This window comes from Microtus oregoni, unplaced genomic scaffold, assembly GCF_018167655.1.
Source record: "Microtus oregoni isolate MIOR12 unplaced genomic scaffold, Mior012 000054F_ref0000373, whole genome shotgun sequence".
NCBI lineage: Eukaryota > Metazoa > Chordata > Mammalia > Rodentia > Cricetidae > Microtus > Microtus oregoni.
In genome coordinates, this window is record NW_024543830.1 from 13,424,384 (window position 1) to 13,441,452 (window position 17,069).

At 41.5% G+C, this 17,069-nt stretch overlaps 1 protein-coding gene across 1 annotated transcript; it reads right to left on the reverse strand.

The window, feature by feature from the left end:
• Nucleotides 1-985: 985 nt before the first annotated feature.
• On the reverse strand, nt 986-15,528 carry LOC121437887 (chitinase-like protein 3). The gene is given in 11 exon segments (XM_041638002.1): nt 986-1,104; nt 1,811-1,952; nt 2,037-2,156; nt 3,845-4,030; nt 4,287-4,410; nt 4,589-4,713; nt 8,896-9,061; nt 9,689-9,745; nt 13,553-13,754; nt 14,254-14,283; nt 15,504-15,528. Coding segments are annotated over 11 exon segments (1,296 nt in total).
• Nucleotides 15,529-17,069: the final 1,541 nt, after the last annotated feature.

Genomic DNA, 17,069 nt, shown 5'->3' on the forward strand with positions numbered 1-17,069 from the left:
CTAGAATCAGCACCTATGAAGCCGTAGGCAAGTGCTCGCACTAGATCTACCATTCCAGCTCTCACACGTAGAGTAACTTTCTCTTTCCCATGTTTCTCTACAGTCCCTGAGCTTACCATTCTCTCACTCTTAGTGACTAACAGACCCACAGTTAATCTCAGTTGTGAATTCCAGGAAGTGATAATCTAATCTGCTTCATTGAGTCTAATGGCCAGTTAACCAGATAGCCATGTGAGGGGTGACAGCAACTGTCAGCCACCACTCTGGTTTTAAGTACAGTACGTGTTTTTAAAAAAAGGCTCCTGCTAGCTCATATTCTGAGCAGCTACCCCATGATGCATCCGCGGCCCCTCCATGATGAGTCTCTGAACACTCACCAATCCTGGCAGCACTAGAGCAGCACCTGGGCTTTCAGCAGAAGCAGGATGATGTTCGGGGCTTCCGATCTTAGACAAGACAAGCTGTGCTGCTTACGCTCACGAGTCCAGCACTCACTCAGGCTTCTTCCTGAAAATGGTCACTGAAAAGGGTCACCACGCTACAGCCTGCCTTGCAAATGTCCTCATCTTGTCCTGTGCACCAACAGCTTTATCATTTCCTTCCCGTAGCCTCAGCCATCACGCAGATGTGCACAGGCAGACAGAAGACGGTAGGGTGGTGGCTCCACTTTGTTCTCCCAGTCTTTCTACCTCTCGCCTGAAGCAGCTGGCGTTTCCACACTGGGAAAGGTTTTCACCAAATCGCAACTCCCCTCCCCCGCCAAGGGAGCTCATGTTTTGACTGTTGATTTTATTTTAGTTCGTTAGGTAGATTCAAGATGACCTTTGCAAGGAGCAAAAGAGACTTCAGAATCCTGGGAAAAACAGATAGAGACACATAAAGTGAGCCTACAGTTTCTTCATCACAGGTTGCTTTGAGGAGAAGGTCCGTTTGGAAATTGTGCTGGGATGAGATTCCAATTGGGCAGTGACAGAAGACTTTTTGATTATTCTCTTGGCCCAGCTGACACAGAATCTACTGCCTCAGTGTCTGTCTTCCAGCTCCTACCTCCACTGTTTAGAGGAGCATTTACTTGCCAAAGGTCTGAAACTGAGGCCATGCAACCTGAGAAACACAGCACAGGATGATGAGCAGGGACCCTCATGCAATGGCAGGCTTCGGCTGGAGGTGAATAAACGTTTGGCCATGGTGGCCTTGACTGGGGCTTAGATCAGAGGATAATTCTATGCTCAGGATTTAAGAAGTGATATCAACCCAAGTCCTTACACATTTCTCGGTCCTCCTATCTTACCTCAAAGCCAGCTGGACTTGGAATGAAAATAAATATTTTTTTCTATATAACTCATTGAAACATACTTGCTGAGTACCTACTATATAAAGTAAAAAGCTTTAAAGATTAGGTAAAAAATGCCCCAATATAAAAAACAATCTGTATAGTGACATGAGAGTACTGTTGAGCCTTCCTGTTAAATCTCCCCAGAGAGGGATAAGTGAGACATCAAAGCTCAGCCCCATAGAGACACAGATGCTTATGGTGATGGTCAGCACAACTTCTGTAGACTGTTGCATATCACAAAGACTTCGGAGACCTGGACCCTGCTTCCAGGCGTGCTTGGCTTGCCTTAAAGGTATACTATCCCTGGCATGGAAGTTGAGGGTTTGTAAAAGCTCACTGACTGGCACTTGGACAAGAGCAGTGGAATGGAGTGGGAAGAGTCTCCGTGGGCAATGGAGAGAGGCATGTCACGACTCCCCTTGAGTTGATGGGGGAATGTTTGCCTACCCTTGGCATGTCCCTGCTGTTACATACTTTTACTGTGCACTCTGAGGGTTTTCTTTAGGGCAGACGTTAGAGGGAACTGTCCCTGGTTGCAGAAAGCGCCAGTGAAGTCATCCATGTCCAGGGTCCATAGCATGGCACCTCCCAAGTTGTTCTGTTTAAGCCATTCGGCCTGTTTAAGGATAGAGGACAAAAGTCATTTGATTTCTTGAAGCTCAGGGTTGGGCCCTCAGAACACCCATGGGACTGACTTTACCTTGATATGAAAGCTCTTCACATTATCATAGCCAAACCATTTATTGCCCTGATAGGCATAAGGTACTTCCTGGTCAGCATCCCAGGCCTCAGTGGCTCCATCATTTAAGAAGATGCAAATCTTTAAAAGTCATGAGATAATAATCCTTTAAATATTTTGTCATGCAAGAGAGAAAGGTACACTTTATTTTTTTCCTTTAATATATGTATCTTGGGGAGGTTTCCAGTGGCTTTTATTTGGAGTTATGAAGTTTGAGATAGTTTTCTTTTTGTGGTTCTGGGGATGTAACACATGGTATGGCTCATGCTGCAGGAGTACTCTGCAACTGAACTTCATTCACAGCCCATATTTTTAATTACTTATTTGCTTTTTGGTAGAGTCTCAGTCTATATCCCAGACCTCAAACTGTTGACTCCTTTGCCTCTGAATTCTGAAAACTGATATTGCAGCTTAATATATACAGCCCCATAGCAGACAGAAATATTCATGACATATCATTGTACACTATGATACATACATCTTTAAAATGTATGGTGATGGAACCCAGAGCCATACTCATTAATGCAAGAGCTGGACCACTGAGCAACACCCTCATCTCATGCTGCTTTCAAATGCTCATTCACCATCCATGTTGTAGGGTTGGCATTTTAGAGTCTGTAGCAATATGGGGCATACATCCATTTATCACTTTATTTATCCATATAAATAAACTTAAGAATCTTGTCTGTTGTACGAAGGGTTATTATATATTGTTAACTCCTCAGTTTTAAAAATATATTCTATATATACAAAACTTTTAAGTATTTGGAATGATACTTTGTTGACAGACATGGCTTGTTCATTTTATGGCTTCCCAGACCCAAAATAATCACACAGAAACTATATTAATTAAATCACTGCTTAGTCTATTAGCTCAGGATTTTTACTAACTCTTACATCTTAAATTAACCATTTTTTAATTTTATATTCTTTGGGTGGGCTACTCAGTCTAGGGTTAGTAACCCGCCTGGCAGTTCAGTTATTCCAGGGTCCTGGAGAGGCACTATCTGTAAGATATGAGCTAAGAGAGAGGAAGGAGGCCATGCTAAGTTTGTCAGAGCCTCCGTTTATTAGAGATGGGGTACAGCTTATATAGGGTAAGGAGTTGGGGGGTGGGCACAGGGGCCTGGGCTCTTGCCGTGTGGTTCATGTTAGTCATGTGGTCCAGGAGGTTACGTTCAGTCAAGTCACCTAGGCCAGGAAGTCACGAGTTGACACACCTAGTTCTCTAGATAGTTAGGAATGTGGGGTGAGTTCCTCTAACAGATAGCTCTCCATTAACAGCCAATTTGGGTGTGGGGTAGGCTCTGTCAATAGAACGATTCCTAACACAATTAGGGGTGTGGGGTTCTCTGCAGACTCCCCAGGGTGATGGTTCCTGCAATGATTTTAGAAGGAAATTGGCTCCTGACATATATTTTACTACAAGGCTTGTGGTTTACTGGTAAGATTCTGGCTGGCAGCTGTCTCCTTCGGCAGCTACATGATATCTTTCTGATTTCTTCTACACTCTTTCAGTATCTCTTCCAGCCTGGCCATATTCTACCCTGCTATAGGCTGAAGCAGCTTTTTTTTTTTATTAACCAATGGTAATAAAACATATTCACCACATACAGAGGGAAATCCCACATCAATACTCTGCTTAGAGCAGGTAGATACTGGACATAATGAACATTCAAATTCAGCAGATTGCTAGTCCTCAACCCCTGGGCAACAAGCCCAGCTCTGGGCCTGATATTCGCAGAGAACTGTATAGACAATCTACTGACCTCATAATAGGCCAAGATGCTGGACTCCTCTGTGTAGGGCCCTAGTGCCCCAGCACTAGCAGTGGGCACGCCGATTCCAGTGCTGGAGGGGTCACTCAGGGTGAAGGTTTGTCCATATGCTGGGAATCCAACAATGAGCTTCTCAGGAGCTGCTCCATTTTCATCCCAGTAAGTCATGATGTAGTCCTGCAGGAATATAGGTTAGCTGTAGGCCTTAGGTAGCCAGTGTCCTGTGCTGGGTTATGCTAGTTCCCTGTTCTAACTGCTCAAATTATATATTGAAAATTTTATTAGTTTTCTTTCCAGAATACTTCACTGAAGTTGTAGTAAAGGAGGTATACAAGAACACTGCATACTCACAATTTGGTTTTTTAATTTTGTGATGAATCTCTCATGATTTGGACCATTTCCAGTCTGCATTTGCATCTGTGTAGGGTCTTACCACATTGAGGAAGGTGTTGGTGCCGGTGTCATGTAGGGATTTGTAGAGGGGACTGTTTCCCCCAGTGTAGCCATCCTGGGAGCCATAGAGGTTGTAAGTCATGACCTGGATGTAGTCTAAGGAGCTGTGGATGAAAGATGATGTTTAAATAATTTCTGATGATCATTTGCCATTCCTATATGCCAGGAAAATGTACCCTTACAAAGCCTATAAACCAAGTCCATGTGCAACAAAGCATCCCAAGGATGAAGATCTGTTGCTTACATTCCCTCAAGAATTCCTGAACAAGGTAGACAGCTTACTGTGACAGCTGGGGGATCTCATAGCCAGACTGGATGAGGGAGACAACACCAGCTACCGTGGCAGTGATCATCAGCCTGGGTCTACTGTTCTCAAAGGCTTCTTCCTCAAAAGCTTCACGCATTTTCTACAGAATATTAACATACAGTAGACAACGTTACAAATTCATTTCAGTTCTTCTAATAACAAGTCTATATTTTTAAAAAGTACTTTCCCATTTTTGTTTTACATTTTTCTGTCATTACCTCAATAAAGGCAGTAGCGCAGATGGTGTTAAGAGTCATTAAATATTCATGGGGTTTAGGACTTTATTATGTCCCCTCTAAAGTTACTAGCTATTCATCCAAAATCTAGATTCCAAATGACTGAGAGCTTTGCCACCATCGCCACATTCTGAAGCATCCCTTGCTGTAGTTCCCTAAACCCAGCTTTCAGAGGTGGAGAAAGGTTTTCCCTTTTTGAGTAGCTGAAGTTTATCATAGGACCAATACCTCATTAAATGAAATGCAAAGTTAACTAAGGGAGAAGGTGGTAATGGCTAGGTACCAAGTGCAATTTAGTGCCAGATGGTAATCTTCCTCTACTTTATGTGACTTTCATCTTGCATGAAGTATTGTATTGGGGTTATCTCTTGTAATTGCCTTGTTTCAGAGTACCTGGTCATCTTCCAAAAGAATGCTCACAGAAATTGCTGTGTGTGCTAGTGGTCAAGTGACTAGGACATTTTACTAGATGAAGAGCATTATAAGAAGGGGGTTGGAGCTGTCTTGAAATATTAACCCCATATATTGCAAGATATTTGCTTTTATATTGTGCTGTTGTAGTGAAAAGATCTATAACTTTTGCCTGGAGGTATGCTCCAATTAAAGAAAGAAATAACATGCCAGGCGGTGGTGGCGCACGCCTTTAATCCCAGCACTCGGAAGGCAGAGACAGGCAGATCTCTGCGAGGTCGAGACCAGCCGGGTCTACAGAGTGAGTTCCAGGACAGGCTCCAAAGCTTCAGAGAAACTTTATTTCAAAACACACACACACACACACACACACACACACACACACACACACACAGAGAGAGAGAGAGAGAGAGAAAAAGAGAGAGAGAGAGAGAGAGAAAGCCAGGAAACTAGAAAGGGGCCATTGGGACACAGGGAAGGAAGACAGAGTTTAAGGGAGTGAGTGAGGATAGAATAATAAACAACAGATAGTTTAGAGGGGAAAGGGGAATAATGAGAAGGGGTAACTGTGGAGTGGGATGTTAGTGTAGAGTACAATAGGGGTAAGAGGAAGGATAACTTACTAAGAATGTTTGATAAAATCATATGGAAGCCTACCATTTTATAAGCTTCTTAAAATACATTTATCAAAAAAGTTTAATTGGAGTTGCTTACATGGGGGTGGTGTAAGGGCTCCTCCCAGAAGCCATAGGTTATCAAACAAAAACCCAGTGCCAGACGTGGGATACAGGTCTTCAAGTTGTTGCTCAGGGCATCCCAGAGACCCCCAGGACAATACAGTACCCAACAATACCATTGCTGTTGGGTACTGACTAGAACTTGACAGAGAGATGCTATCGCTAAGAGCATCGCACACTTTGATCATAGGATGTAGAGAAGTCAGTCTGGTGCTGACCTGGAAGCTCCCTCCCTGTTGGCTAGTTTTCACAGACCAGAAGGCACTGTGAAGGCTGGTGGGGAAGAAAAGCCATCAAAAGTTGTGCCAGCTATGATCCAGTAACAAGTGGCCTGAAAAGATATGTTAGCAAGTACAGCATAGGCACAGATTTTTATGGGGCAAATCAACACCATTCTAATTGAACTCAAGTCCTGCTCTAAGGAGGGGAATACACACCTGGTACTGTAAGGAAATCTAGCCAAGAATCTGTGAGTTGGGGAGTAATAGAACCTGCAAAGTACTGTCTTCCTAAGGAACCGCTTCCTAAATAATTTATCCTCGTACCCACAGACCAGTGCAACTCTTATCCCTCACCAGGGAAGCTTCTTTACACAGCAAATGGCAGTTAATACAGACTGACAACAGGTGGAAAGTGTTCTGCTCTAAAGAGGCTTTCCGGATCACACCCCCTACCCCAAAGCTCAGGGAACGTTGGAGACAAAGTGGAGCCGGAGGTTGGGGGAAATTGCTGAGAAATAATCTCGACGATGGGACTGTTGCACCCACGAACGTACGAAAAAGACGCACAAGGTCAAGCCAATCAACAGAGTATGGCTTAGGCTATAGAGGGAAAGAGAATCCGTTTTCTTCAGTTGTATGGGCCATGGTAGTTTGCCCATGTTCCAGTAGATGGCGCCATACACCCATGTAAATATGAGCAGCAGAGCCACTGAAGTTGGGAGTGGAATGAAGTCTGGGGAGAATTGAAGGTGGGTAGCAGTGGGGGAGGTGAAGAATATGATCTAACTACAATGATTTATACATAATATCACCAAAGAATAAATATGAATAAAGATAAAGAAATGGAGTTACTGAATCTGATAATTAGAGCTCTTGGGCAAAAGTAAGCTGGCAGACTCAGTGAGTTACTCAGTGCTAAAACTCTCCAGAGGCTGCCTGACGATTTAGTATATGGTGCCATATGGAAATAATCTGTCATGGTTGATATAGAACAGTGGTTCAGATTCTGCCAAAAAACGAGTAGAAAATAGAAATAAAGAATGGAATAAATTAAAAGCCGTCTGTCATCTTTGACTTCATAATCTAGTCATTTTGGCTTGGTGATCACCCCTCTGGTTGATGACACCAGTCCATTAAGTCAAGTCCTTTCCTATGAGCTCTAGATATGTATTCATGCAATGCATCCTGGCCGTTCAGACCCATCCCAGTCTCTATGTTCGGATGTGAAGGAATCAGTTCTCCCACTCCGAATCCACCTTTGTATCATCTTAACCAACCCATTTTTGCCCATATACTTCTTTAAGTCAGGAAACTGTGGATCTTCTATATCTATAGTATATACTATACTATAAATTTATCCCCAGGTCCTACTGGTGTCTATATTCAGATGACCCTCCTTCCCTCAGTGTAAAAGCATTGCTTCCTCTGATCACCTGTCCCTTAATTTACATCAGTAGCTTCCACTGGAACTTTGCCTGCTGACTCGCCTTGCTTGTGTTTAATGTCAGAGCAGGAAGTCAAAACCAAAAGTTCGGCCACCGTTTCTCCACTGTGTATAATCCTTCACAGTATTCCCAATTATCTAGAGGGAGAATTCCCAGTTCTTTAGCTGAAGGACCTGCATGATCAGGCTGTTGCTGCCTGTGCAAACTCAGACTCTTTCTCCCAACCACTTGATCACTGGTCTCTGAGTTTTTGTGACTTGCCCATTCTGACCTAATTGGGCAGTGCTAATGTTTTCCCAAGGCTAAGATTAGGCATCACTTACGGTGGTAGGCTCTTTCTGATCCTGCTTCACACGAACTTCTCTGGGTTTCCTGGTATTTATGCTAATCACGTGTCTGCAATTGTTGGTTCAGTTTCAGCATTCTGACTCACACTGAATGTTCTTTAAAGTTGGGATTTTGCCTTATTCTTATTTTAAGCCTAAACCAATATGTGCCACAGAGCATGTATTACTCTGATAACAACAGATTGTCTTATGTTATTGTTCTGGCATTGAACTCTGTTGTCAGGTAACACAGGCAGCTACGACATATCCTTAGTTACTTATCTGTAGAATGAATATCATAATGCTTATGGTACTTTTATCATAGAGCACTTAATACAGAAAGATCCGTGCAAGTTCAACCAGACAAAATACTAGCATGGAGTGCGGAGGTGGTCAAGAAATTCCACCCCTAGTGAAGGAATTATTGGTGATTAACAGTTTCCAGGAGCAGTTAGCTTTAATTAAGGGTGTGGCCTTTGATAGCTAGGACATGCTCCAGCAGATAGCCATCTAACCCAGAGTACAGAAACAGCACTAATTGAAATAGTGCATGTGTGTTTTCGTGTTTAAATTACACAAAGCTAGGTGGATACAGAATAGGGGGTAGATCTGCGAGAAGATGAGGGAGAGGAAGATATGATCAAAAGACAACGTGTGATATTCTCAAATAATTAAAATATGCATTAAATGCGAATATGAGTCATCATCCCTAAAATGATGTGATATGTCTGGAATGCAACCTGTTGAAGGGGTATTTAATACAGAAGGATCTTTGCTATGCTAAGGTCTGTACGTCTCAATTCAGTTGAGTTTGTTTTACTGTGTACCACCCAGTTCTCCCCAGAAAGAACATACTTTGAATCTTCTGGGACTGAAGACACTTTCTCCTTTTCCTGCTTTCCTCACCTGCACCAGGACGATGAAGAGATGCTTGTCCTTAGCAGGGCTCCCATGAGATCCAGGGAACTGCCAGTCCAGGTTCAGCCCATCAAACCCATACTGGCGCAGGAATTTGATGACTGAGCTAATGAAAGTCTGGCGGTTGTGAGGAGTGGAGACCATGGCGCTGAACCTGACAGAGACAAAAAAAAAAAAAAAAAAAGGCAGGGTAAGGCCTCTATAATATTAACACATTGGAATAAAAACACTTTACAGCCCAAATTCTACTTCTGTGCCCTTTACTAGGACGCCTCAACCTGACGAACACTTGTTCCTATTTTGCCCCAGCCTTCCTTTGCAATCATTATTCTTGCTTGCCTCAGGACTCAGCATTTCCTTTGTTTATTTTTTTTCTTAAGATGTGTGGCCATGTTAACTTACCATGCTGTCTTGAAACACCCTCCAAATTCATGTGCTCTCAAAGAAGTCTTATTTAAGAGTAGACTTTTATTTTTCCTTCTCCAAAAGACAAAGGCATTGTACAAAGCCTTCTCAAGTCATTGTGACCTTGAAATACTCTAGGTGAAAGTGCTTTGGAGGCAGGAAACTGATGCTCCAAGGGTTCTGTACTTTGACAACATAGTAATCTTCTCAACATATTCTGCTTAGAAGTAAGGTTCCAGTTAATTTATAGCATTAACACAGTCACTTAGTGGATGCCTCCAGCACCTCTGATGTTGTGAAGTACAGCAACAGAGGCTGGTTGGGCTATCTTGCTTTCAATAGCAAATGAACAAGTGGCTTTCTAGAGAGACCTTACAGGGCAGGTCCAAAGTCCCAGCCTCCAATGGCCAGGAGGGTTTTCAGTTGGGTGTTCCTTAAAAGCAAAAGATAAAGAACGATTTTAAAATCCATAGGTTCCCCCATTTAGGTAATACAACTGATATTACTTGGTGTTTCCCTGACAAGATATGACACACTATAGTACAATTTTCTTCCATTACCATAAACTAACTGTAAAATGAAAAAAGATTGTTTTCTTTTTTTAAAAAAATTGTGTTATACATCTATATTTTAAATGCAGTTATATTTTTGTTCAGAAATTAATATTTGCTATTTCCTAATCAAAAGTTTAGTACTACACAGTTCTTAGATACATACATACATATGTGTTTGGGTGTTTTATTTTGGGGGCAGGGGAGGGTTGTATTTTCTTTTTTTAGAAAGAACTTAAAGTTGGGTGGGTGGGAAGGGGGAGGGAGAGGTTCTAGAAGGGCTTGGGGGAAGGGAAGTATATGATCAAATATATTTAACATTTTTAATAATAAAAATATAATAGCTAGGTGGTGGTGGTGCACACCTTTAATCCCTGCACTTGGGAGGCAGAGACAGGTGGATTTCTGTGAGTTCAAGGCCAACTTGGTCTACAGAGTGAGTTCCAGGAAAGCCAGGAATGTTACAGAGAGACCCTGCCTCAAAAAGCCAAAAAAGGGGATATGAGCACTCATAAGAAAATCCATATAACTTATCTATGAATTTTTAACATTAATAATTTTATATAACAGGAGTTTCCATGACTTAAATTAGAAACATTGATATACTTGTTTGAACATATCCTGTTTTATTTATATGTGCTCCAGGGTAGATATTTATGGCACTATCTACTTTTATCTTAACCGCAAAAATCTAAGAAATTAAATTTTCTGTCTCACATTTTCTCTAATATGTGGTGGGCTCTAGATGTGTGTGTGTGTGTGTGTGTGTGTGTGTGTGTGTGTGAGAGAGAGAGAGAGAGAGAGAGAGAGAGAGAGAATAGAAATAGGGTTGAGGAGATGAATAAGCTTTTAAAGCAATTGCAAAGATGTGTAAAGACGAGAGTATGAGAGTTTGGGCCCTAGAACCTACAGATGCCAGGCAGGCATGGTGGCTTGTCTGTAATTCCAGCCTCAGAAGGCAGAAATGGATCCCACACACATGTGGTCATGAACATAAATGCATGCATGTAAACACACGGACACAGGTGAATGGAAAAAGATAGAAAGGGAACTGTGAGGATAGGAAAGGAATTTAAGGGACAGGGAAGAAAGAAAATAGCAGAACACATGTGACATGAAAGTAGAAGGTAAATTACTTAGCGGGGAAAATATCAGTGAGAGAGAAAGGCAGGGAGAAGGAGAGAGAGGAGGAGGGAGGACATGAATAAATATATACACAGTATTATGACACAAATGGTGACTTGCCATAATGAAACCAGTTACTTTGTATGATAATTTCAAAATACCTGAAAATGAGTAAAAACACCCCTGCACTTTAGAATGGGAGAAAATATTTGGAATCCACACATTTGATAAGGAGTTAGCATTAAAAAAAAGCAGGAACTGGAAGAGAAATAACCGTTGACAAATGAGAAAAGAGTCTGACTGGGCATTTCTCACAGAAGGTAAACGGCTAAGAGGTGTATGAAAGCGAACACACACAGATACCCTGAACATCATTACTAATCGGAGCTACTCAGGTTAGCACTGCGTTGACTGATCACCTAACACCTGTTAGAATGGCTAATAGGAGAAGATGAAAGGTAACCAATGTTCTCAAGGATGTATAAAGAAATCGCTGCAATGTAAATGCAAAGAACAAAAGCCCTAGAGAGAGCACTGTGTAGATTCCTCACAAAAGACACACAGATTGCACATGATTCATCAACACCACTATTCAAAGGAAATGAAATCAGTGTTTTGATGATATAGCGCTCAATAATATTCATTAACATTGACTAGTAAGATCCAAGATACGGAATCCCATTAAGTGTGCACCAATAGTCGAGTGGATAAAAAGATGTACTATATATACAATATAAATGATTCAGCTATAAAAATAATGAAACCCATCGTTTGAAATAATGTTTGTGAATTTGAAGGGCATATTAAGAGAAATAAACAACACACAGAAAGGCAAGTAGCACATGATAAGACTTATAAGTGGAATCAAAGCTATTTGAACTTGTCAAGAACAAAACCAGAAAATAGAACAGTGGTTTTTGGGATTGCATTGGAAAAGAAATATTGGAAATATTTTCGGCAGGAGAGATGGCTCAGAGGTGAAGAGCACTCGCTGGTCTTCTAGAGTACTTGGGTTCAGCTCCCAGCACCCACAAGGCAGCTCACAACCATCTGTAATTTCAGTTTCAGAGGACCTGATGTAAGCTATGGATAGGAAAATCTGGACACTAACCCAGTCATAAAACCTTTTACCTGCAATCTGTCATGCCTGTAAGATATCCTGGGGCAATGTTGGCACAGAACTTGTGGGAGTGGCCAACCAATGTTTGGTTTAACTTGAGGCCCATCCCATGAGAGTGAGTCTGTATCTTGCACTGCTTGGATGGCCAGGAACCAGAGACTAGACAGCCCAGAGGCCTAAGGTAGAACCAGATATGACTGGCCAAAAAAAAAATTAAATCAGTGAAATTGAAATGATTTCCAATGATATTCTTCTATCCTTACAGATCATAGATTGGTGCCTTATCAGAGAGGTAGCGGATGGGAGCAGGTGCAGAGAACCTCCACCAGTTATGAAAGGAGAGAGAGAGAGAGAGAGAGAGAGAGAGAGAGAGAGAGAGAGAGGAGAGAGAGAGAGAGAGAGAGAGAGAATGAGATATCCATTGAATTCCTTCCCTAAAAGATTAGGGAACCCCCAGGAAGACAGGTAGGAAAGATTAGAGTCAGAGGTTATCAAGGACACCAGGAGAAAGAACATGACCCACTGAACAACTAAGTAGAGCTCACATGGTCTCACAGAGACTGAAGCAGCAAGCACAGGCCAGCTTGGGTCTTCACCAGGTTCTCTACATATATGTTATGACTATTAGCTTGGTGTTTCTTGTGGGACCCCTAATAGTGGAGGTGGGTGTATCTCTGACTCTTTTGCCTGCTCTAGGGACTGGTTTCCTCCTATTGGGTTGACTTGTCCAGCCTCTATATGAGGGCTTTCACCTTGTCTTATTGTTTCTTGTTTGAGGCCTGTTATTTTCTGAGGAAACGGAGGAGGAATGGATCTGAGGGAGAGCAGAGATATGGGAGATAAGGGAGGAGTAGATGGAGGTAAAATTGTGATCAAGATGTATTGCACGAGAGAAGAGTCTATTCAATTAAAAAATGGAAAAAATCTGAGAATATTGTAGCAAAATATTTAGTGAGGCAGGAAAAATGTTCAGGAAATCTTTTTTTAATTAATTAATTAATTAAATATATACAATATTCTGTCTGTGTGCATGTCTGCAGGCCAGAAGAGGGCACCAGACCTTTTTACAGATGGTTGTGAGCCACCATGTGGTTGCCGGGAATTGAACTCAGGACCTTTGGAAGAACAGGCAATGCTCTTAACCACTGAGCCATCTCTCCAGCCCCCCAGGAAATCTTTATGTAAAGGAGATTCATCATGAAAAAGTGAAGTGTGTGAAGTAAAAGTATGCTAGCAAGGTCATGAACCATTATAAAATGTAGGTGCATTCAAAATTCATGTCGTATGTAATAATCATGTGTAATTCATGGCAGTAAAAACTGATGACATTGGCTGGGTCCTCATCTCAAACGCATGGATTCTGAGCTACATTTAAAGAAACATTAATACGTGGCAACTATTGACCCAAGAGACACAAGATCAGACAACTCTGCCATTCTCTGACCTGCGTTTGAGGGTGTTTAAAGCTTGTTAGTCAGTCAAGTCATTCATGCTTCTCATGGTGATCCTGTTGCTCTGCATCCTAGGAAAGGCATAGATGAGGTGAGTACACAGGCAGATGTCAATATCAGCAGGGCGGAAGCTTCCCAGTCCTGGCCTGTTCCGGGCCACATTATCATAGTAGCACATCAACTGGTAGGAAGAACCTGTGGAAGGCAAATGAGAACAGCAGCCTGCTGTAGGTGGCAGTGAACTCTGTTGACAGTTTGGTCTTGCCTCTTTCCCTTGCTGTGCCTCAGGCACCTGTTACCTAGGAGGGGATAATTGGAACTAAGACTCTTTAACCTGAGTCCAGACATTGCAACTTAGCCATCAGGCACTGACTTGAAGTTGATGATTAGAATGATGGCACTCACTTCTGGATCTTGGCTAAGTTTAGAAGACCGCTAGAGCTGGTTTGTTAATGCTAAGGTGGGCACACACAGAGGGCAGCACTGACAGCTGAGCTGTAATAGTCTACTCCCAACAGTGGAAACCCATCTCCTTCCCACATGACTCTTGGTATTTTTTTTCAAAGAAAGTATTATGAGAGTATAATTTAAAAATCATAAAAGAAAAGTACATTAGGAGTAATTCTTAGAGATTCGAGGCTTATGATGAGAAAATGTTCTGTAAACAACAAAACATGAAGTCATCATGACATACCCAGATGAGAATTCAGCAGAAGTGCCAAACCTAGAGAGAGAGAGAAAGAACAAACATTTACTGTGAAACATCTGCCTGAATCATTGAGTGTCAAACTCTGAAACAGTGAAAGTCATCCTACTAGACATAGATCAGAACAGCCCAAGTGAAACTTTATAGCCATTTCAAGGGTGAGATACATTTCAATCTACTCTTATGATTTATTGGAAAATGGAAAATGGAAATGACCATCCTTGTCCACATTCTGTGTCCTAATTAATTTTTACTGAATGTAAAGTCTATTTATCCACAGAACTAGTGCTGTCTGAAGTTACTTTAGTTTACTATACCTAGTAATCACCCTTTTAAACTATGTCTCACCTCTCAGAGTTTAAACCCAGCCTTCCAACAGTCAAGCCATCTGCTAAAGCAGAGAACAGTATTACCACAATCTGAGTTTTTTGAAACATCTTTGAAAAGACCTTGCTGGAGGGATGAAGATGTGAAGTTCCAGATTCCTCTCTTTGGCATCAACAGAGCAGGGTTTGAGACAGCATGTCTTACTAACTAGCCCAGATGGGCCTTGAACTAGAGAACCTGCCCCCATGTCTCTTGATTGCTGAAATCATAGGCCTGAACCATCATCACGTAACCAGACCACTTCTGAATCTTTTACAAATTGAACTTCAGTGTTCATCTGAGAAAGTCTCTGATGCTTAATAAGTTTACAAAGCATAAGTTTAGAACAATTAGTAAGACTTCAATGACTTGGCTCAAAGTGACTACTGAACAAATTTCTATGGTTGTCTATGAGGAACACTTTTACTCCATCAATGCAGCAGACCCATGGAGGATAAATCTGAAAACAGTAGAAAAAAGATGACTAGGATAGCTGCATCTAAGTTTCTATTGATCTTCTTCTCTTTAAAAGTTCGTTCCAGGAAATAAGCAAATAAATATAATGCCAATGTAAGGCACATGGTATAGGAAGATGAGTGGGGAGTATTAATGTCTGGACAAAACAGGAGCCAGCAGAAAGGTATTAAAATGAGACTCTTTTAATGCTGTATATGTGTCATCAATGAAGGCAGAATAGTTATCACAGCCCGTGAGGTTAGGAAAACTTATTAAATGATGGAAGAAAATTTGAAATTCTGAAAGAAGAATGATAATACATAGAGCCATAGTGTGACGATGCCTCCTGGTCGTCAGATCCTGAGAACAAAAGAAGCCAGGCAACACTGAGTCTTTATGTCTGATTACCAACTCACCTGTGACAAGAAGGAACTTGGTCATGATGTCTTCAGCAGTGTTTCAGTGGGGCCCCGGATGGCCTTTTAAACAATTTAAGATCCAGGTAATCCCAAGGTTTGCCAGCTGGAAAATGTTTACTGGGATGTGTATATATGTGGCTAATCAGTAAGCCACCAGCTTTCCTTCTCCGCTGACTCAGCTCCTTTAGTATCTCACTGCCACCACCCTTCCTGTTCCACATCACGTAGCAATGACATATGCTTTAGCAGTCGGGTAGAGGTAATCACCACAGGGATTACTCATTCCCTTAATTTCGGTTTTGGCAGTTCCCAAGTATGCAGCAGCTGTTCAGGTGTTGCAGATAAGTTTTATTGAACTTATTTCATCCCTGACATAAAACATTTCTTACAGGAAAACAAGTTAATCGCTGTTTTTAAACCCCCTTTCTTCCTTGAATTATTTGCTTGTAATGTTTCTGGTCAGTGCTAATGGACCTCCACTCTTTAGGGGCTACTTTTTGAATGTTGAATATTATGCCTACACTTGTTCTTTGGAATGACTTCAAGTGACAGTTATAAGATAAATCTATTTAAGAATGTATTGGTCCCAGTATGTTCCTTCTCAGGCTTCTAAGAACCCTCTTAATGTTCACATACAGGAGAGGTTGAAAAAGATTTTCAGTTTTGAATACATACAGATGAGGGTATTGAAATGTCTCCTTTACTAGAAATATTGGTTACTGATTATTTCTAGAGTTTTAAAGATTGAAATTAATTCATTGAAGTCAAACACCATCTGCTACTACTGTCTCATATTAAATTTGTTTTAGTTAAAATTGCGTGCTTAACACCTCAACGCAATTTACATTTCTCTGCTCCAGCTGTTACATCTTTTCATGTCTTGCTTTCTACCTCAATCATAGAATTCAAAGTTCAGGTTAGATCCTGGCTTTATCATCCAATGATGTCCCCTCCTCTTAATTCTGTTATGTACTCTAGCCCGTGTTGTTTGTACAGCTTATGGCCTGTGATCACCCAGAACTCAAGGGGTAGGCAATTGTATGGCCTCCTTATACCTCATCAGAGTTACTGTGAATCCAGGCTGGTTTTATCATTTGATTCGTTTGAAAATTAAAGAGTATTGACTCTCCTAAAATAACTGAACTTTCTGTAATTGTTTCTGTCTAATTAAAAGAGAAATTTCCCTGACGAGGGGTGAAGACTATGTTTATCTGTGGGTATGAGGAAACTCTTTAAAATTTAGTTAGAAATTCTACTGGTTTAGTAAAGTGGTGGTTAAAGTGGGGGGTTGTAGGTTCTTCTCCAAGATTGCTTACTTCACAAGGCCTGGGTAGTTGACTGGGTTTCCAGTCACTGTAGAAAACCACAGTCAATCAAAGTGGAAAGTTGTGGAGCCCAGTCCTAACTAATACTTAATCTATAACACAACTCCTGCACCCAGGGCTTAGGGACCATTGCAAAATGGGGGTAAAATGATTGTAAGAGCTAGAGGAACAGGACGTTTGATGTGAGATTGTGTCTTCTAGAAATGTCAGAAGTTACACCTATGAAGTCTTATAAACC